The 22,324-nt window shown below is 41.3% G+C and overlaps 1 protein-coding gene across 6 annotated transcripts in view; it reads left to right on the forward strand.

The window, feature by feature from the left end:
• The window catches only part of PAK1 (p21 (RAC1) activated kinase 1), a 150,653-nt gene that overhangs the window by 60,712 nt on the left and 67,617 nt on the right, over window positions 1-22,324 (forward strand). For 2 of the 6 annotated variants that reach the window (XM_047878325.1, XM_047878326.1), the window contains exon 2: window positions 21,387-21,597. In XM_047878325.1, coding sequence (XP_047734281.1) covers window positions 21,408-21,597 — 190 coding nt within the window. In that variant the 5' untranslated portion in view covers window positions 21,387-21,407. Of the gene's footprint in view, window positions 1-3,651; window positions 3,862-3,935; window positions 3,957-21,386; window positions 21,598-22,324 lie in introns of those variants that run through there. The other 4 variants (XM_047878324.1, XM_047878327.1, XM_047878329.1 and 1 more) reach the window with 4 other exon arrangements.

A 22,324-nucleotide genomic window follows, 5' to 3' on the forward strand; every position in this document is an offset into this window, starting at 1 on the left:
TTTGAAACTTTGACAATTAAGAATATGGCTGTAATAAATATTTGTGGACAAGGTTTTGTGTGGACATAAATTTTCAACACACTTGGATAAATTCCTAGGAGTGCAATTGCCAATTGTATGGTAAGCCTATACTGTATTTAGCTTTATAAGAAACTGCCAAACTGTCTCCCAAAGTGGCTGTTCCATTTTGCGTTCCCATCAGCAGTGAATGAGAATCCTTGTTGCTGTATATACTCACCCACATTTGGTGTTATCAGTGTTTTGGGTTTTAGCCATTCCAATAGGTATGTAGTTGCACCTCATTATTGTCCCTAATGACATATGATGCTGATTGTCTCTTCATATTCTCTGTATCTTTTTTGTTGGGGTGTCCAGATTATTTTATCCATTTTTTTTGATTGGGTTGTTTTCTTGCTGTTGAGTTTTAAGAGTTCTTTGTACATTTTGGATACAAGTTCTTTATCAGATATGTGTTTTGCCAATATTTTTTCAGTCTATGGCTTGTCTTTCCATTTTCTTAATGGGTATCTTTTGCAGAAGTTGTACATTTTAATAAAGTTCAATTTACCAACTTTTTATTTTATGGATCGTGATTTTGCTGTTGTATCTGAAAAGTCATAACCAAACTCTTTTTATTTTTATTTATTAGAGAGAGAGAGAGAGGGTGCAAGTGAATGAGAGGCAGAGAGATAGAATATCCCATTATGGGCAGAGAGACAGAGGGAGGAAAAGAGAGAGAGAGAGAGGGAGAGAGAGAGAGAGAGAAGTGATGCTCACCTGGGACTCACGTTTTTACCCGAAGCAGGGCTGGAGCCAAGCAGGGCTCGAGCTCACCCAAAGTGGGGCTCGTGCTCACCTGATGTGGGACTCGAACTCACCCACTGTGAGATCATGACCTGAGCCGAAGTCAGATGCTTAATGACTGAGCCATCCAGGCGCCCTTCAGTGTATATTTTTAAAGTTTCCCAGGTAATTTTGATGCAAAAGGAGAGTTGAAAACCATCATATTAAAACCGTAAACCATAGGGGCGCCTGGGTGGCGCAGTCGGTTAAGCGTCCGACTTCAGCCAGGTCACGATCTCATGGTCCGTGAGTTCGAGCCCCGCGTCAGGCTCTGGGCTGATGGCTCGGAGCCTGGAGCCTGTTTCCGATTCTGTGTCTCCCTCTCTCCCTGGCCCTCCCCCGTTCATGCTCTGTCTCTCTCTGTCCCAAAAATAAATAAAAAATGTTGAAAAAAATTAAAAAAAAAAAAACGTAAACCATAAAGGTTGGTTCTGTTTACTGATGTTTCTATCCCTGGTGGCTTATACAAGATCTTAAGTAGTTATTGAATGAACAGGTGATGAATAGAACATGGGAGTATTTATCCTGGAGAAGAGAAGTGCGGGGACTTGATAGATTACCATAACATATATCTGAAAGCCTTTAATATTTGCTCTGAAGGATGTTTTCCAGGAGGCAGAATTGGAAGTTTACAGAGAGGCACCTGGCTGAATGTTAGGAAGCATTGTCTAATAGTGCTGTTTTCAAGGAAGCTGTCTGTTCCTACATGTATTTCAGCAGAACCTAGAAAACCATCTGTAAGAGGGGGGATGCTACATGGGGTGGAAAGTTGGGTAAGATCAGATGTTATGATTATTGATCATTACTTTGAAAAACTATGTCCAAAGCAGAAGACTGTTCCTGACTTTAATCAACTCTGTATAAGTTGATACAAGGGTATATGGTTAAAGGAACATCCTAAAACGACTTTGAACCTGAGTTCTCATAGTGTCGTAGGTCCCCCAGCCGGTGTTACTGACCAGTTCTCTATAATGTGGGTGTCTTCAAGAAATTCCCTATCTCCTCCATCAAATTTGGGACTTCTGGTAAGTGGACTAGTATGGGTGCTCAGGGTCTGCTGGGAAAGATGGAAGATACTTAACATAAGAGCTCTTTCTGTCCTCATGGAATTCTTCCCTTACATCCTTCTGCAGTTAAATAATTTGGCCACATTGAATGGAGGTGTAGACATCTGACAAGGAAAATGGATAAATACCATAAAATTTCTGTCTAGCATCCTTAAATTATTGATCAGGCATAATGCTGGTTATCTGCTCTTTGCTAGGCAGTAGGGACAGGGGTTATGGCAGTTGATCTAAAGATGACTAACATGGCAGAGAGAAGTAAAGCATAGGAGTCAGACCAGAGTTGGGACAACTCAGCCGTTTTTTGGCTGTGTGGTCTTGGGGAAGTCACTCTCCTCTCTCATCCATCACATTCTATTTTCACTAAGTTCTGCTGCAGCTTCTTCAAGCTGTATCCTTAGAAAATGCTTGTTTTGTTTCAGCTCGTCTTCCAATATATTAGTCAAAATCATTATTATCTTCTCTTGCCTGGAGTTCTGAAAGAACCTACTAACTTGTTTTCTTGTTTCTATCATCCTCCCCTTTATTCTCCATTCAGCAATCAGTGATCTGTTAAAGATGTAAATTAGATCTCATTATTCTGCTTAAAATTATCCAAAGTCTTCTGATCGTTAAAACGGAACAAAATGCGAACTCCTAGTTCTGACCTGGAAGAGACCTTGCATAATCTGACTCCTGCCATATATCTCAAGAGCAGGGTGTAGAGGGGGGTAGTTAGCGGCATAATATTACCTCTTAGGGAGCATTTGGAAATGTATGAAGGCTTTTTTGTTTGTTTAATGTTAAATGATTGAGGGGGCACTGGTGGGGTTTAGGGGGTCTGGGCTAGGGTTAATGAATGTCCTGTAATGTGTTGCTCAGCTTAGGGCTCATTACAATGCCTGATTCACAATATGTGCTTAAGAAATACCTATTGTATGAAACCACGTTCTTCCTGGACCTCAGTTTTGACATGTGATTTGGTAGAGTGCCTACTTCATCGGGTTGTGGTGAGACAGACAAAACATTTTGTTTTTTTTTTAAAATTCTTTTTAATGTTTATTTTTTGAGACAGAGAGTGAGTGGGGGAGGGACACACACACACACACACACACACACACACACACACAGAATCTGAGGCAGGCTCCAAGATCCCAGCTGTCAGCACAGAGCCGGTTGAGGGGCTTGAACTCACAGACTACTGGATCATGACCTGAGTCACAGTACAACGCTTAACCGACAGAGCCACCCAGGTGCCCCTACACAAAACGTTTTGTAAAGCGTCTGGTACACAATAGCACTTAATAAATGGTAGCTGCTGCTGAGCTTTCTTTGCTTAGAAGCAGCTGTAAGTGCCCACCTAGTTTCCCCTCGGGCATTAGAATTAGAACCTGACACCTTGGTGGTATAGAGGGGTGGGTGCATCTCTTTCCCTGAAGGCTGATCTGATAAAATACCTGGTTTGACCTGAAGTGCCCTTGAGTCCTTGTACAGATGCAGAAACTAAGGTACAGAGCGGGTCTGGTTCTCTTCCTTGACTCTGGGGCTCAACCAGGACTCTGACAGGCCCTGGAAAGCCTAGCCCCAGCGAGAAATTACCTCCTGCTAGGTAGCGGGACTAGGTGGGGGAGAATAGCTGAGAGGGTGGTAAGGTAGCAGTCTCCCCGCCCTCAGAGCTTCTTCGGGGGAGGGGGAGGGAGAAGCGCCGTTTACTCCCGCCTCCTTCCCTCCCTTCTTCCCCCGCCCCTTCTGCTTCACCAACCCCGAAGCTGCGCCTTCGCTGAGCCCTGCGAGGGCGGGAGCGTGCTGCAACCGAGAGCGGGAGCTGGGGCGGCTGAGCTGCTGGGAGCTCGGCCCCAGCTGAGTAGAGCAGCGCGGGTGGAGCCAGGGCGTTGTGCCGTTAGCTGGGCGGGAGAGGTGCGGCTCTGCGACAAAAACAGTAGCCAGAGATGCCGGGGCCAGCTCCCCCCACCAGGTAATGCTGGCCCACCCTGGGGCACGCCCAGCTGGGCACTGCTGGGAGGGGGAGGGGTCTCCATTGGCTTCCGGGGAGTGGTGCCGCACAGACCGGTGGGTTTAGGGTCTCTTAAGGAAAGAGACTCAAAGTGAAAGAAAGGGCTGAGGGCGGAACCCTCAGATGAGCCGGCCTAGGGCTAGGCCAGCACCTGGAATCAGCTCTGGCTAGGAAAGGTTGGGAAGGGGAAGCTGGTTTGGAGGAACTGCTGTGCCTCAGGAGCCGTTCTCTTTTGCTGACACCCTCTCTTTGGTGGTTTGGGTGGTGCTTTCTTCTACCTTGGCTTAGGTGCTGGCCTGCTGGGACCCTGGGGGTTTTCTCTTGGGTGCTGGGGAGGGCCATTATATTATAAGTGACCTGTTAAGAGGTGGAGTAAACCGGGAGATAGGAGACCCAGGCTGGTCCTGTTCTGGTAGCCTCTGTGGGCCTCAGTTTCCTTATCTATGCAGTGAAGAGCTTGATGTTCTTTTTGTAACTCTGGCTTCCCTAGATGTAACTGCCTTTTGGAAAAGTAAGCTGGTTAAACCCTAGAATGGGCTGCAGAGATGTCCCCTTCAATCCTGTAGAAGACAGGGGAACTTGAGAGCAGGCCTTTGTATCCTGTCCTCCAGCCAGCCTTTTGGATGACATCTTGCTGGTCTGCTGAGGACACAGAGACTTCATGGGCAAGGCAGAGGCTGATTATTTTAGTGTTGAGTGTAGGTATGTTGGATGTAGGGAGGTGGGGTTGGAAAGAAACAGGTCAAGGCATGTTAATGGTTTTTCTGTGAACTGGCCAGTGATTTGATACTTGAGTGTAAAGCTGCTTTAAAGTAGGCTATCTTCGGGGTGCCTAGGTGGCTCCGTCAGTGGAGTGTCTGACTCTTGATTTCAGCTCAGGTTGTGATCCCAGGGTCATGGAATCGAGCTCCGCATGGGGCTCAGTGCTGAGCCTGGAGCCTGCTTGAGATTCTCTCTTCTCCCTCTATCCCTCTCCCCAGCTTGCTTGCATGCTCTCTCTCGTTCTCTCTAAGAAAATAAAATAAAATGTTAAAAAAAAAATAAACTAGGCTATCTTTTCTGGAGCCCCCTCCTTACTCAGCCTAGTTAATGACAGACCTTGGGGGCTGTGCAATGTCTTACTCTGTATAATTCTTTCCTTCTTAATCATCTGGGACCAAGAAACACTAGGCCTGATACTAACTTACCTGGATGATTTTGATCCCCTACCTCCCCCCAGTTTTTCTGTGACACTGCCTCGTCTTCCTCGCCCCATTTTTCTATTTCCTACTCCTGTTCATTTTTCCTTCCCCTGTTTTTTCTCCTGCCCTCCATTTTCTTTCTTCTTCTTGCTCTCCTCGTACTTCCCCTTCTTATCCTTTACCCTCCATAGCTAGTTTTTCCTTCCCTCTCTTGGGTCCTTCTCTTCTTGGTTAGGCTTTCTTCTCTTTTCCTTTTAGAACTGTTGGTTAAACTTTCTCATTATTAATAAACCTACTGGTTTGTATGGACCTTTTTGTGGTGTTTGAGGTCCAAACGCTCTCCGTTTCCTACCTAATTCCCTTACTTTGAGCTTTCATCTACAAATTCTGTGCCAGTCTCTCTCCTTACTTCATCTGTGCCTTGCTTTGGGTTTGCCAATAAGCAATCTTTCTTCCAGGATTTGACCCCTACCTCCTTCCCAGAGGGGAGGGGGTAGCATAGGGAGTAAGCAAGATGGAAAATGGACAGCTTGAAGACTAGAGTGGGAGTAGAGCAAGGTGTCCAGTAGGGCTGGGCCCAGACTCTCTTTTGTGAGACAAGTGACTGGGAGAGGAAGAAAGGCTCTGTGGCAGCTTTCATTGTTGACCTGGAGGAAAAGAGGTGGACTTGTGAGCCAAGGGAAGAAGAGGGGATAGCAGGGATGGGGTAGAGGGAGGAGGGTGGGGTACTGGAGAGAAGAACAATGGTCTTTTGAAGAAGAAGGTGGACTGGAAAAGTTAGGGGTTATTTGGGGGTTGAGGTAGGTATGGTGGGAAAGACTATAGTCTGGGAAAGAGGACCATATAGGTTAATTTCTTTCCCTCCGAAGGCCGGCTTTTTGGACTGTCTTGTTTCTCCTCAACAAACTCTTCTTGAGCAGTGTCCTCAAAGTAGGAGAGGTGAGAGAGGAAGCAGAGATAAGAAGACAAGGTTGCTATTTTCCTGGCACTCCCTGGGTAGACTATAATGTGGAATGCATATGTATACAAAAAACTTTGAACATGACATCTATCATCACACATTCTCTGGATCATCTATTCAGTGTTAGTTGTGGTGCCAGGTGCTGGGGATACAAAGATGGAAATTGGACTGAGTTGCTACCTTCCATTGCAGGTCAAGGAGTATGGGTGTCTATAACCTCATGTGATAAGTATATGTGACAGGAGCACAAGGGGCTATGATAACACAGAGGGAGGGAACTTTTTATTCAGCAAGTCAGTGGCAGAGATTGGACCTAAATTCAAGTCTTCTCTAAAGGTGGTATCTGTTCTTTTATGCCATGTTGTCTTCAGACCCTCTGTATGCAGTGTACAAAGAGTGTTCTTACATTTTCTTTTCTGGGGCTGGACTCAAGGTACTACTGAAATGAAAACAGAGCAGTTCCACGTGGTAGGTCACTGTGCCATGGCCAAACGCCCATTACCTTGGAAGGGAAACTGACATGGTCCCAGTTAATTTCTTCTGGCTCTAGGCCACTTGGGTGAGCTTCCTCAATGAGTCATTTGCTGTCTTCATCCCCTTCCGCACCCCTCTATTTTCTTAAATTCAATTTCTGGTGGGCTTTAGAGGCCAGAGACCTGATAGAGCTAGGCTAGGCATTTCACTTCCATTGGCCTCTGTAAAATAGGGATTTAACACCTCATGGGGTTGGTGAAGATCAAATGAAATAATGAATGTGTGAAACTAATTTGTAAACTGTGAACTGATCTACAGATGTTACTGTGGTTATTTGTGAATGTATTTTCACCATGAAAAATGCTTAGATGCTATAGCATGAAAGAAATGCCTAGGGTTGCTCACTGACTATTTTAGAACTGAGCCTCAATCTTTTTTTTTTTTAATGTTTTATTTATTTTTGAGAGGGAGGGAGAGAGAGAGAGAGAGAATGAATGAGAGAGAATGAATGAGAGAGGATGAGCAGGGGATGGGCAGAGAGAGAGAGGGAGACACAGGAAGCAGGCTCCAAGCTCTGAGTTGTCAGCACAGAGATGGGCACAGGGCTTGAACTCGTGAACCGCAAGATCATGACCTGAGCCAAAGTCGGGTGCTTAACCGACTGAGCCACCCAGGCACCCCTCAATCTTTTTTTTTAAGGTTATTTATTTTGATAGAGAGAGAGAGAGCTAGCACGAGTAGGGGAACAGCAGAGAGAGAGGGAGAGAATCCCAGGCTGTCTGCACAGAGCCTGATGCGGGGCTCAATCTCACATGAATTGTGAGATTATGATCTAGCCGAAATCAAGAGTCTGACAAGTAACGGTAACCTACTGAGCTACCCAGGTGCCATGAGTCTCAATCTTTAATAACAAAGGAAAAGGAGGGAGTTAGAATGAGGAGGATTTAGAGACTGACTGGTAATTGAACCCGATGCTAAAAACTGAAGTCAAGAGGTATAGTGATTTCTTTTAGGTCAAACAAATAGTAGGTGGCAAGTATAAAAGATATTATTTTTGGTGATGCCTTGTGATACAGGGAAAAAAAAGGAAGAGTAAAGAAAAGAAAGAAAGGAAGGTGGAGGGATTGAAAAGCAGACTGACCTCAGTTCAAATTTTGGTTCCACTACCTACTAACTACTTGGTTTTTAATCTCTCTAAGCTTCATATATAAAATTGAATATATTTATACCTACCTTGAAGAGTTACTATAAAGCTTGAACATAATTATATAAAAAAGAAAAAGTGTATAGTAGGCACTGAATAACTATGCTTGCAAAAATAAACTCTTAAGTTGTCTTCTTAAGAAAGCCTTCCTTGGGCACCTGTTGGGATGAGCACTGGGTGTTGTATGGAAACCAATTTGACAATAAATTTCATATTAAAAAAAAAAGCCTTCCTTGACTCCAAGGCTATTAAGGGCCCTTCTTTGGGATTCATGAAGCACTCATGTTCTTCCTCTCACCACTGACAGTGGCACTTACCATGTCATGTCATACTGTCATTGCGGTTTATGTATCTGCCTATCCTATTAGTATGTGACTATTTGGAGGGTAGAGACAGGCTCTAGTAAATCTTGGTGTCTACTTTTGCTGAGCCCTATTTAGTTGCTAAGTATATATTAGTAAACACAAAAGACTTAGTTGCTCCTTTGTGAAGCTTTCTGTTTATTGATGGAGATGTATAATAAATAAGCAAATACAATTAAAATTTATCATAGATGCTGTGAATACCAAGAGTTTCATTTATTCATGTTAGGTTTAGGTGGAATTGTCTAACAGATGGTTACTAATCTGAAAGAGAGCTTTTGGGCTAAAGATAGAAACTTGGATAACATCAACATATAGGTAATATGTAAAGCCATACATAGAGATACATGTACGCCATACATCTAGATGAGATCATCTAGATGAGAATGTAACATATGAAGAAAGGAGGTTTCTAACCTTGGACATGTCGAGGATAGCTAGGAAGAGTCTGCAAAGGAGATAGGAGTACACAAAAAGAAGGAGAAGCAGGTGAATGCTGCAGAGAGATTGAGTAAGGTCAAGACAGAATAGTAACCATTTGATTTGGCAACATGGAGATGATTGGTAATCTTGACTACTTTTGGTGCAATAGTAGAATATTACTTGGCAAATAGAAGAGGAGGAAGTGGAGATAGTATAAATAGACAATTCTTTTGAGAAGCTGTGCTATGAAGGGCAACAAGAAATGTATGATGTTTTGAGGAAGATGTTGGTGTCTTTGAATGGGAGACACTATAACATGTTTATATTCACTCAGTATTCTCAGAACAGGCCAAAAATTTAGAGATCATCTTGATTTTTCCTTTTTTCTCACATCCAATCTCTAAATAAACCATTTGGCTCCACCTTCAAAATATCTATCTTTGCTTATACTGCTGTATACTGACTGCAATCCATTAAGGCATCATCAGTTTCTACCTGGACTATTATAATAATTTCTTAATGGTCTCTTTACTTTTCCTTTGCTCCCCTGCAGTCTCTTCTCTGCAACCAGAGTGGTTTAAACATAAATCAGAACACTACTCAAAACTCATTAGTATCTTCTCATGCTTGATACAGAATTCAAACTTACTGTTTGTAGGACTGTAAAGTCCTACATAATCTGGCCCCTGGCTATATCTCTAATCTTAGTTTTCTGCCATGCTTTTCCTTGTTCAGTAAACTTTTGTCTTGCTGTCCTTTTTGCTGCCCTACATGCCCCCAAATAGTCTCATCTAGGACATTTGTACTTACTGCTCCCTCTGCTTAAAATGCTTCCAGGTATTACTAAGATTAGTTGTCTCATTTATTCAGGTCTTAAGTGTCTCTTCCTCAGAGAAGCCTCTCCTGATCATCTCGTCTTACATACCACCCATCCCTGTTCCTCTCCATATTCACATATATTACTCTTTAATTTCCATTATGGATTTGACATTGCATATTTATTTGCTTATTTCTTTGTCTGCTTCTTTTACTAGTTCATAGAATCCACAAACACAGGGACTTTGTCTTATTCAGCTAGAGTAGTACTGGGATAATGTAGATGCTTGATAAATATTTGTTGAATGACTGAATATATCTAAAAAAGAGAGGGAGTCGGGGAGAGAGACTGATTAATTGATTGGTTGATTAATGTAGCTGAAAGAGATCATTCCAGGTGAGAGGGAGTGCAAGTAAAAGAGTAGAGGGAAAAGAGAGAATGGCTTTTGATGGGAGTAGGAACACTTCCTTCATTGTAACTGGGTGATGCAGGTGCAGACAGGCACATAGATTTGGGAGTGGGAAGATGGAATTCTCCTGCAAAGATTTCTATTTTCTCACAGAAGGTGAGTTCATCAGCAAAGGGGAAGGGGTGATTGGGAAGCCCAATTGAGTGCTTATTTGAGGCAAGGTAATCATATGTAGGGAGGTATTCATAATTTTCAAGTGAAAGCAGTCAATCAGGCAATGTTCTCTAGGACATTCAACTGCTTCAGTATAGAGACATTTGGGAGGGAGTTCAGGTATGCCAAAGCTGAGATTTTTCCAGTTGAATTTTGGAAAGGGAGAGGAGGCAAAGGGATTGATTGTTTTGTTTTCTGTGTGTCATGTGTGTGTTTTAATCAGATTTGTTTAGATTGATTTATTTAAAGTATGTATGTACAGTGAAAGCCTGTTATAAGCTGTCTTATTGTCCTATAGATTTTACTGAGAACCAGTCATCATTTGCCTGTAATTAATATCTTTTTTTGAGAGAGAGAAACATGCGTGCACAAATGGGGGAGAGAGAATCTTAATTAAGCAGGCTCCTCAGCCAGCACAGAGCCCGAGGCAGGGTTTGATCTCATGTCTCACCATGAGATCGTGACCTGAGCTGAAATCAAGAGTTGGATGCTCAACTGACTGAGCCACCCAGGCGCCCCCTGTAATTAGTATCTTAAGTCTCAGTTCACTGGCCTCTACCCCAGTGTTAACAGGCTCCTATGGTAATATGACTGTGATACCATTGTGAACTTTGAGCACATTGTAGCGTATTTAGTAAATTCTAATTCCCCTTACTTTTTCCTTTTTTTTTTTATTGTGGTAAAATGTATATAACATAAAACTTACCATACTAACTATTTTTAAGTATATAGGTCAGTGGCATTAAATACATTCACATTATTATGCAACCATCACCAGCATTCATCCTAGAACTCTTTTTATTTTATAAAACTGAAACTCGGCCTGTTAAACAGTAACTCTCCATTTCGCCTCCCACCAGCTTCTGGCAGCCACCATCATACTTTTTATCTTTATGATTTTGACTACTCTAAAGATCTCATATTATTGGAATCATATAGTATTTGTCTTTTTGTGATTGACTTATTTAACTTAGCATAGTGTTCTCAAGGTTCATCCATGTTGTAGCATGTTACAGAATTTCTGTCCTTCCCTGAATAATATTTGAGTGTATGTGTATACTACATTTTGCTTATCTATTCATCTGCCAATGGATCCTTGTATTGCTTCTACATTTTAGCTATTGTGAATAATACTGTTATGGACACAGGTGTGCAAATGTCTCTTTGAGACCCCATTTGTGTGTGTGTGTGTGTGTGTGTGTGTGTGTGTGTGTGTGTGTATACCCAGAAGTGGAATTGCTGGATCATATGGTAATTCTATTTTTAATTTTTTGAGGAACCACTACACTATTTTCCATAGTGGCTGTACCATCTTACATTCCCACCAGCAGTGAGCAAGCGTTCTAATTTCTCAACATCCTCACCAATACTTGTTGGTTTCTCTTTTTTTGATAGTAGCCATCCTAATGATGCAAGGTATTATCTCATTGTAGTTTTGACTTGCATTTTCCTGATGATTAGTGACGTTGAACATTTTTTCATGTGCTTATTGGCCATTCACATATCTTTTTTTTTTTTTAAATGTCTATTCAGATCCTTTGCCCACTTTTATGGACTGTAATTAAGAAAAAAGAGAAGTGAAGGCTGGAGGTACTAATGGATAGTGGATTAGAGCTCAATAGAAAGTCTAGGAATCGTAGTAGAACTTCTTGAGCAAGTGAGCTGCATGGCTTGGAGATTGTGTTAGAGTATATATGATTCATTCCAGATATTGGAGTTGATGCACATTTTGGTGATAAGGTCTAGGGTGTGATCATGGGAGTATTGGCCAGCTTGGACTGGAGGTCTGCAATTGAAATGGCCAGAGTGTTGGAATGGTTATCATTGTGGCTGTAAAAGTCACCTAGAATGATAACTAGAGGGGTACAGAAGAAGACTGATCAAGGAACTAAAGCCTTTGAGTGAGGTGACCAGGAAGTGAGTATTAGGCAGGATGGAAGTGTGATAGCAACCAGTGGAGGCTGCTCAAAGGAAAGAAGTTTTTACAAGGAGAAAGGAATTGTTTGGAAATAGCTCTGAAAAGTTAAGGACAACACTGATACATTGGGTATGAGAGAGAAAATAGCTTCCAATTGAGAGGGCTGCTGAAGTCTCTTTTTTAGGTGATAGCCAGGTTTCTTTTAAGAAAAGGAGGCAAGGGGAGTTAGCCCATGACAAATGGGAAGATACAGAGGAAATAGTGAAAGGGATCCAGAATTAGGAGGGGGTGAGGAATTTGATGAGATTAGAGGGCATACAGAAAAGGTAGGGGACAAGATTTTGGGTGATTGAGGATGACTGAAGTAAATGGACACTGGAAGGTTGATTGACTTAGTCCTGATTATCTTTTAGAGGAGAGAGGGCAGTCCACTTTTAAGCTGTGGTTCTTAACACTTCCAAGAGAAAATGTTCCTTTGAGGCAGCATGTGGCAGTGTGGGAAATCACAAGATATGTTTAGGCAGAGATTGACTAGAAGGTCATCCATGTAAGAGGCAGCTGAGTAGATTTCATTGTTCCTTGGGTGGTTGAACCAGATGGCCATATAGGTTCCTTTCAGCTCTCAGATTGTATGGGCCTCAGGTTTCAGTGATGATTTTCTTAGTTCAGGGCATCCATTGTGAAGTCTGATGGTTTGAAGCTTATCCTTAACTGTTGAGAATAGCTTAACTGGAACTGCAGGTCAGGAATTTCCCAAGATGGTAGGGAGAGGTATCAGACCTTTGTTACTAGTTTCTGCAGGTAACTCTAGTGGCTATCTGCACAGGTGGTAGAAGTGAGGAAGATATGTAGATCTGATTGGTGAGAGGAGGGAAGGGTGAAGGTACATCGTTGCCTTAAGTCTGTGACTCCAAATCTCTCTGTCTTTTCCATTTCATTTTGCTGCGTCTCATACCTCTCTGATTCCAGGTATAGTCCTTTGTTCATTTTGTCTCAAACTATAATTAGTGTAGAAAGAGAGTGTTTTTTTTTTTTAATTTTTTTTTTCAACGTTTATTTATTTTTGGGACAGAGAGAGGCAGAGCATGAACGGGGGAGGGGCAGAGAGAGAGGGTGACACAGAATCCAGCTCCAGACTCCGAGCCATCAGCCCAGAGCCTGACGCGGGGCTCAAACTCACGGACCGCGAGATCGTGACCTGGCTGAAGTCGGACGCTTAACCGACTGCGCCACCCAGGCGCCCCTGAAAGAGAGTGTTTTTAAGAGAATCAGAATAATCAGAGGCTCATCATGTCCTCATTATTTCATTGAGTGATCTTAGGTAAATTTCATACCCCTATGGGTTTCAGGTTCCCAGCTATAGAATAAAGGTTTGGAACTGGCTGATTTTTCATGATCCTTCTAGCTCCTATGTTTTTTTCTTGTAAACAAGGCAGCCTTAGACTGTGAACCTTTGCTAGTTACCTCATGTGTGCCAGGTTTGTGCTGGGTGGGACTTGGAGAATAGAGATTAATCAGACTCAGTTTTGTCCTTTGGCTTGTTCATAGTCTGGTGAGGTTATTATGATTATATGGAAACTGCTGCATGTATAAATGTATAAATGCTGCATGTATAAATGTATGTATAAAATGCTATTAAATTTTGGGGAAAGGATAGAAGTAGGGGGGTTTCTATGAAGGTTTCATAGAGAAAGTGAATCAAGCTGGGTCTTGAAGAATGAGTAGGAGTTTGCTTGGCAGACAAGTTGGGACATCTAGGCAGAGAGAACAGTGTGGGCAAAGGCAGGGGCATGAAAGAATATTGAGTTGGAATGAACAAGTTTAGGGAATAATAGAGATGAAACTAGAAAGATGAATGGGGGATAAGAACGGGTATTTATTGGACATCTATTTTGTGCCAGGCAGCATGCTAGGTGCTTCTCTCTATATATGCTTTTTAAGTTCTCATACCTGTATAAAGTACATAGTCTTATGTGTATTTTACATAAGAGGAAACTGAGGGTCAGAAATTAAAGTAGCTTTCCTAACAGCCCAGAAACAGCCTCCACAGTTTTCCTCTGCTACTTCAGCAGTTGCTTTCTTGTTGCTAAACCAGAACAAGTGGCTGGAGGCTGCATAGCGGGAGTGCCTTTGACGTGTCAGAAGGACATCCCTCAGCAAATTCAAGACTGCAGCATTCCAGGCTCCTGCCAAAGAAAGCCTCCTGGCACAATTTAATTAAAGATCAGATTCTCATAACCAGGTGTCAAGGGCATGCAGTACTCCCCAGTTCTGGGTGGAGTGTTGGTCATGCCAGTCTCAGCTGCTTTGAGTTGTTGACTGACAGATGTGGTTAATATATGGAATAGGTTTTATTTTCTCTTCTTCCTTTCTCTCTTTCATTTTAAATAATGGCCTGAGGGATTATTAGAGGTTATCTAGCCCATTCCTTTGCTTTTAGAGTGAACAGTGACATGTGGTGTAGTTGAAAAAGAAGTGGTCCTCTGGTCACACAGACTGCATTTCAGATCCCCGCCTCTGTTGGCTCTGGGTGACTGGCACCATCTCTGACATTTTGCTTCTTCTGACTTGTTCACTGTTTTATCCCCAGCACCTAGCACAGCCTGGCAGACAGTAGGTGATGAATAAATATTTGCATGAATGAATGGGAAAAATGATACCAACCAAATGGATTTCCATGTTTTCTGTAAACTCCAAAGTGTTTTAGAATGTTAGTGGTTATTAAACTGTCAGTGTCAAATGATGGCTGAAATCCTATTTGCAAAGATGGTTAGTTCAAGAGGTTTTGCAGGGACACTGGTTTTTAGAATTTTAGCAACCCTGTTAGGCAGTTTAGAGGACTCTTCTAAACTCCAAGTCCCATTGTGTGAGCTCAAGTCAGCACAGAGTCCTCTGTGCAGACAGATGGCAGCTGGTCCCCTCCTCCAGGCAACACCTCTTTTTTCATTGTCATCTCTCCACAGCCTTTTTAAATCAAGTGTCATCTTTTATTTTTAACACAGAACATTCATTGCATGGACCTAGAACTGCTTAGAAGGGACCATTTTTCTGACCAGTGCTGTATGTGTTACAGAACATAAAAGGTTCTCTGTGATCACTGTGTCCTACTTTTTCATTTTCATGTTGTGTTCTATCACAGTGTACTCTCACGGTTGCTATTCCTGTGGTCTGGGATGCACTTGCCATTATCATTCTCTGTCAAAATCATCCATTTATTTATTGACTGTTTTGTTTGGTTCTGGTACTATACCAATGCCTGGGCCTATTTTATACCAGTTAAATCAGAGCTCAGCATTGGTATCCATCCCCCCAACTTTTTATTAGGAGAAATTCCAAAAGTACAGCAAAGTTGGAAGAATTTTACAGTGAATACATGTATACCCACCACCTAGATTCTTCTACCATTAACATTTTCAAGTATTTGCTTTATCGCATTCATTATAAGTTATATATGGACAAGTATATCACATCCCTGTGTTCATTCATTAATCCATCTTATTTTTTTAAATGCATTTCAAAGTAAATTGCAAATATTAGTGTACTTCCCCCTAAGTACTTTGGCTGGTGCTTTTAAAAGCTCATAGGGGGTTCTAATAATCCAGAGTCAAAGACCACCAGTCTGACCTGTTTATTCTTTAAGCCCCTCCTTTTAACATCACCTCTTCTATGAAGCCTTGCTGATCACCTAAATTCAATATAGTCTTTGCTTTTTGTGTCTTCTGACATTTTACTGCTTATCCTGGTCTTACAGCACTATTCACAAGTGGCCTGGCATTGTGGTTTTCTAGATCCTGCCTATCTTGCTTACTAGACTGTGAGAACCTCTAGAGTTAGATCATATTCCTTTATTTATCTCTGTGTCCCTGGTTTCCAACATGGCAGCTTATATGTAAGTACTCAGTAAAAATTTATTGATTTGAATTGTACTTAAATGAAGAATCTGCAGTGATAGCAAAAGGTGTCCATAACTTTCACATGCTGAGCCTCATGGAAGACATTAGTAAATATCAATCACATCCAGCCCAAACATGTTTATATTGTTGTATATTTGCCATTGGCTAAATTTGACTTACCTAAATCAAGAGTAGCAGAATTCAGGTCAGAAAAGGTACGAAGGGGCAGGGCGCCTGGGTGGCTCAGTCTGTTGAGTGTGGAGCCTGTGAGTTTGGAGTCTGCTTGGGATTCTCACTCTCTCCCTCTTCTGCTTGTGTGCTGTCTGTCTCTTTCTCTCTCTCTCAAACCAACCAAACATATTAAAAAAAAAAGAAAAGTTACAAAGGTGCTACAGTTACGTCAGGTATATTTGGAAAATTGTTTGACAGAGTCTGAAAACATTGGAACCCCCACCTTTAAATTGCTGTGCGATCTTAAGCAATTTCATTCTGTGTTTTGGACCTCAGTGTTCCTATCTGTTATATGAGAGGGTCAGATTAGGTGGCTTCTAATGTTGCTTCTGGCTTTGATGTTATGTGTATCATGGCTCTTTATACTGTGGCTGTGGCATCCAGATGTGATAAAGTGGAAGGAAGTAGCGGTTGGTGTGCACACTTCTTCCCTCAGTCCCTGTCCAGTTTCATCTAGTATGTAAAGTACCTTACACATAGTGGCTACTTGAAAAGTGTTTTCTTCCCCTTCTCTCTGCCCAAGCACGATGTCTTTATGCTTTTTATGGCAAAGGAGACATCAAATCACTTCCCTTCCTTGGTTGCCTTCTTGACCAGTATCTGTCTAGTGACTACATAGTGGGAAACAACAGATTGCCCCTCATAGGTGAAGGGACTTTTATTAGAAATGTAGCTAGTAAATAGCAGAGCCAGGACTTAAATCCAGGTCTCTTGATTTTAGCCTCCAGTCATCTTTTTATTATATTGTCCTACCAATGGCCTTTTTGAAACCTCACAGTGATCCTGCATGTATTGTAGAGCCATTCAGTTGATTCATAATACTTCAGTATAATTAGTTTCTCATAAATTATTAGGCTCCCTAAGCCTCTGTGGTATTGGTAAAATGTGGTCGGTCTATCTTTCCCCCTCTCTGTATTACCAGTTTATTCTCTAGGATGGGTAGAAGGGTGCCATCTGAATGATCATTCTAAATGTTGGCCTTGAACCTAGCTTTATACTGCAGCATGTCAGAAGGCATGGGCTTGTTATCCTCCCAGATCTTTGGCCTGCACAGACTGTTAGAAGATTTAAGATGTGTTTGGTCTCCTTATTTAAGATTTGAGTATGTTTTTCCTTTCTCCCCTCAGGATTGATGTTTTGGACTTGTTTTCCTGTAAAAAAAAAAAAAAAAAAAAAAAAAAAAAAAGTTTAAAATGGCATAGTTTTAAACATGTGCCAGTTATTGTCCTGAATGTAGATGGACAAAATGACCAGTGAGGGGATCTATGAAGTGTAAAGAGAGTAAAGACTTGTGGAGGAACCATAGGAAAAGACTGGTTGGAGGGCTGCAGGGAAACTGGAAAGTAGTATAGAAACATTAAGTCCAAGTAAGTTCAGAGGGAAGGATCAGGAAGATATAAAATTGTGTTCTGTGAGTGTAGTTGAAGGTACTGACAATGTTTAGTATTGAGAAAATAGATTTGGGGGGTTTTGAAAGATGTTTTCAGGTATCTAAAGTTCAGTCTGGGGAAGAAGCAATAGACTTTTTGGAATAGCTGTGAGTAAGATTTAGGACTAACAAATAGAAGTAGTTTTTATTTATTCATTTATTTGTTTACTTGCTCTTTGTTCATTTGTTCAACAAATCTTTATTGAGTATTCTTCTTATTTAAAAAAATTTTTTTTGAATGTTTTTTTAAAATTTATTTTTGAGACAGAGAGAGACAGAGCATGAGTAGGGGAGGGGCAGAGAGAGAGGGAGACAGAATCTGAAGCAGGTTCCAGGCTCTGAGCTGTCAGCACAGAGCCTGACGCAGGGCTCGAACTCATGGACTGTGAGATCATGACTTGAGCTGAAGTCAGATGCTCAACCGACTGAGCCACCCAGGTGCCCCTATTGAGTATTCTTTTTTTTTAATTAATTTATTTAAATTCAAGTTAGTTAACATACTGTGTAGTATTGGTTTCAGGAGTAGAACCCAGTGATTCATCACTTATGTATAATACCCAGTGCCCATCACAAGTGCCCTCCTTAAAACCCATCCCCTATCTAGCCCATCCCCTGCCCATCTCCCCTCTAGCAACTTTTAGGTTGTTCTGTATTTAACAGTCTCTTATGGTTTGCCTCCCTCTCTGTTTTTATCCTGTTTTTCCTTCCCTACCCCTATGTTCATCTGTTTTGTTTATTAAATTCCACATATGAGTGAAATCATATGATATTTGTCTTTATCTGACTGACTTACTTCGCTTAGCATAATACACTCTAGTTCCATCCATGTTGTTACATATGGCAAGATTTCATTCTTTTTGAATATTCTGTTCCAGACCTGGTGTTGAGGATTGAGAAATAAATATGACTGAACTTTATTCTTCTTTTTTTTTTAACGTTTACTAACTTATTTTGAGAGAGAGTGTGTGGGCACCCATAAGCAAGGAAGAGTGAAGAGAGACAGAAAGAGAGAATCCCAAGCAGGCTCTGCACTGTCAGTGTAGAGCCTGACACAGGGCTCCATCTCAGCTGAAATCAAGAGTCCCAAGAGTCCAAGCCTTAACTGACAGAATAGTTTTTGTTCATAGCATCCAGGCATCCTTGAACTTTGTTCTTGAGGAGTTCATAGTCTAAGTCTGGCAGAGGAGGGAGTGTATGGGGAGGAAATGTCTAAACAGATGATTGCAATGCAGTGTGAAATAGATAGAACTTAATACAAGTAAGAACTCTAAATGAAGTGACCAAAGATAGAATAGGCTGTCTTTTGAGACTGTAGATTTCCTAAAATTGGAAGTTTTCAAGCATAGGCTGGGTGACCTAGGCTGGAATGTGGTACAGAGGATTCAAGCATTGTATTCCAACAACAGATTTTAGATTTTAATAATTTGGAATCATTTTGAAAATGGAGGGCTACCCCTGAGAGTTCCCCAAGTATGGTGAAAGAACTGAGAAATGAAGAAAACCCTGTATCAAAAAGGGTGATGAAGCCTTTCTTGGCATAATCTTGGGCTATAGTCCTCAAAGGGAGTTACATTCAATGAAACTGTTGGCTGAAGGACCAGAAAGGCAGGAAGGGCCTGCTTAGGCTATCAGGTAGCTGTGGGGAGTGTAATTTTGGAACTGGCAGTCCAGAGTAGGAAAGTACACTTGAGAACTGAGCCTGTGGAAATTCTCTTTGGGGGAGCTGAGGGACCTGAGTTGGGGCTGGAAGGGAAAGCAAAGGCAAATCTGCAAAGTGAAGCTGGAACAAATGGATAAAAAGCACACTACCCAGAGAGTTAGTATAGATTAATAAGATTGTCCTTGCTTATTTGATTTCTTTTGTTCAAAAAGAGAAGTAAGGAGCAGTTGGTTTGCCAGAGGTAGGTGAGGATGAATTACACAAAGAGGTAAAGCTTGAATTTGGCCCTGAATGATGAGTAAGATTTTTATCAGTCAGAGGAGGGAGAAATCATTGACAAGAAGCATTGGCAGGAGGGTAAGAAACTACTTGGCAAATCAGGAGAATAGAGGTTTCTAAGGTACAATTTGAATGTAGGCTGTGTCCGGGTGTTATGGCTTAGTTTGTAAGGAACTTTAGCTTTTGTGATGGATTAAAAAAATTTTTTTTTCAATGTTTATTTATTTTTGGGACAGAGAGAGACAGAGCATAAACGGGGGAGGAGCAGAGAGAGAGGGAGACACAGAATCGGAAACAGGCTCCAGACTCTGAGCCATCAGCCCAGAGCCTGACTCGGGGCTCCAACTCACAGACCGCGAGATCGTGACCTGGCTGAAGTCGGACGCTTAACCGACTGCGCCACCCAGGCGCCCCTGTGATGGATTTTAAAGTAGAGGAGTGCTGTATTTTAGATCACTGATGGCATGTGGAGAAATAATTAAAAGACAAAATGGATGCAGGTGATCATTTAGTTCTGCATTTATTAGAAAATGTAAAAAAGATTCAATTTTGTTCATAGTATTTATGTAATTGGCATCTACAGCAGTGGTATTCAAATCTGGCTGGCATTGGGATCACTAAGTCTTAAAATTACAGAATTTGGACCATAACCCAGTCATACTAAATCACAATTTGTGGGGATCAAAACAGGGCATCCGTATTCCTAAAAAGCTTGTGATGATTATTATGTTGGTTTATGTTTGTTTGTTTGTTTGTTAATTAGAAACGTTCATCTCTAAAGCATTGTTGTATTTTACTCCACGGAACTTATATTTTTAATGTTTATTTATTTTTGAGAGAGACAGAGACAGAATGCGAAGGGGTTAGGGGCAGAGAAAGAGGGAGACACAGAAGCAGAAGCAGGCTCCAGGCTCTGAGCTGTCAGCACAGAGCCCGACGTGGGGCTCGAACTCACGAGCTATGAGATCATAACCTGAGCCAAAGTTGGACGCTCAACTGACTGAGCCACCCAGGTGCCCTTCAGAATGTATATTCTAAGTAGTCATGGTTAGAGATATAATTTCTACTGTAACCTAGAAGAATAATGAGAGACTTTATTAATTGTGGACACATTATGCCTGTCCATTGTCAAGGACACTTACTTATTTAAGGTAATAACACCTATCCTCATTAAAACTATTGGTACCATGATAGGAATTCCCCTTTAAAGATTTTATTCCTTCCCTTTACCAGAAGCATTGGAGATTAGCAGTAAATTCAACACCGTATATGACAGGATGGTTACTGCATTGGCCATCATGTGTTTAGAACCAGGTCAAATTTACAGGAGAGATGATCTAGGCCAAGGGGGCTAGAACTCCCCCTTCAACAAAGTTTTCCTGAAAAGAACTTGATAAATATTTTAGGTTTGTGAGCATATAGTCTCTATTGCAACTACTCAACTCATTGGAATGTGAAAGATGCCATAGACAATATGTAAATGAATGACTGTGTTCCAATAAGACTATTAACAAAATTGGCAGCTTTACTGACTTTTGATGTAGTGATACAGTCCATTATAGAGAGGGAACATGATTTCCTAAAGCTACAGGATTAAAGGTTGGCAAAGAGTTACTATGTAGAATGCTGTTAGCAGTTTTATTTAATGAATGAATAAATGGAACCCAAGTGGTTAAGAAATTCTTCTAAAGCTAGTAAGTGGCACTGGGATTCACACTTAGTTTGGGATTCATATTTTAGCTGGGCCAAATTTCTGCCTTTTAAATGACATCATGGTGGTTCTCTGTGCTCTCCAGTGCCTTAGAGAAAAACAAGAACCTTGTGAATTTTCAGCAGTGCTTGGCACAGAGTAGGTATTACATCTTTGAGTATTGTTGACTGAATCAGACAGCAGTAGTTATGGTGTGCAGTGGAAGGATTTGAGCTGGGCCCTGGAGGATGGGTTGTATAGTTTGGACTTAAAATTTTTTTAATATATATTTCCTTTAGCACGAAAATGATAAAAGAGTTATTTTGTTCTCTCTGATTCCAGTAGCTGCTGGTGGTGGTGACGATGTCAAATAACGGCCTAGACATTCAAGACAAACCTCCAGCCCCTCCGATGAGAAACACCAGCACTATGATTGGAGCTGGCAGCAAAGATGCTGGAACCCTAAACCACGGTTCCAAACCTCTGCCTCCAAACCCAGAGGAGAAGAAAAAGAAGGACCGATTTTACCGATCCATCTTACCTGGAGATAAAAGTACAGTATTTCATTTTTCTCATCATTTGTGTACTCTGTTTATTTTTCTTTTGCTTTTTTTGTTTATTTATTTTATTAAATATAATTTATTGTCAAATTGGTTTCCATACAACACCCAGTGCTCATCCCAACAGGTGCCCTCCTCAATGCCCATCACCCACTTTCCCCTCCCCCTCCCGCCATTCAACCCTCAGTTTGTTCTCAGTATTTAAGAGTTTCTTATGGTTTGCCTCCTGCCCTCTCCGTAACTTTTTTTTTTTCCCTTTCCCCTCCCCCTTGGTCTTCTATTAAGTTTCTCAGGATCCACCTATGAGTGAAAACATATGGTATGTGTCTTTCTCTGCCTGACTTATTTCACTTAGCATAATACCCTCCAATTTGTATACTTAAAACAATTTTTTTTGTAACCTAGATAAAAGATCTCTCCTTTCCTTGACTTAATTTTCCTTTAATGCCTTTTCTCCCCTTAAATACTTCCTTTGTCTTTCTTTCCTAACGTGGTTGAAGTCAAATAGAAAATAGACTTATTTTTATATTTTATTAACTATATCTGAACAAAATTCTAAGAAAATAATTATTCTGTTACCAAAGTTTAGACAATCTAACGCCAAATATTTACTTATTTTTTAAGTAAGTGATTAAACTTTTATGAACTCACAAAATATAAGAAATACTGGAATGTCTTCATTTGTAAATGTTTTTTTTGTAAATATTTATTTATGTTGAG

Source organism: Prionailurus viverrinus, chromosome D1 (assembly GCF_022837055.1).
Source record: "Prionailurus viverrinus isolate Anna chromosome D1, UM_Priviv_1.0, whole genome shotgun sequence".
Lineage (NCBI taxonomy): Eukaryota > Metazoa > Chordata > Mammalia > Carnivora > Felidae > Prionailurus > Prionailurus viverrinus.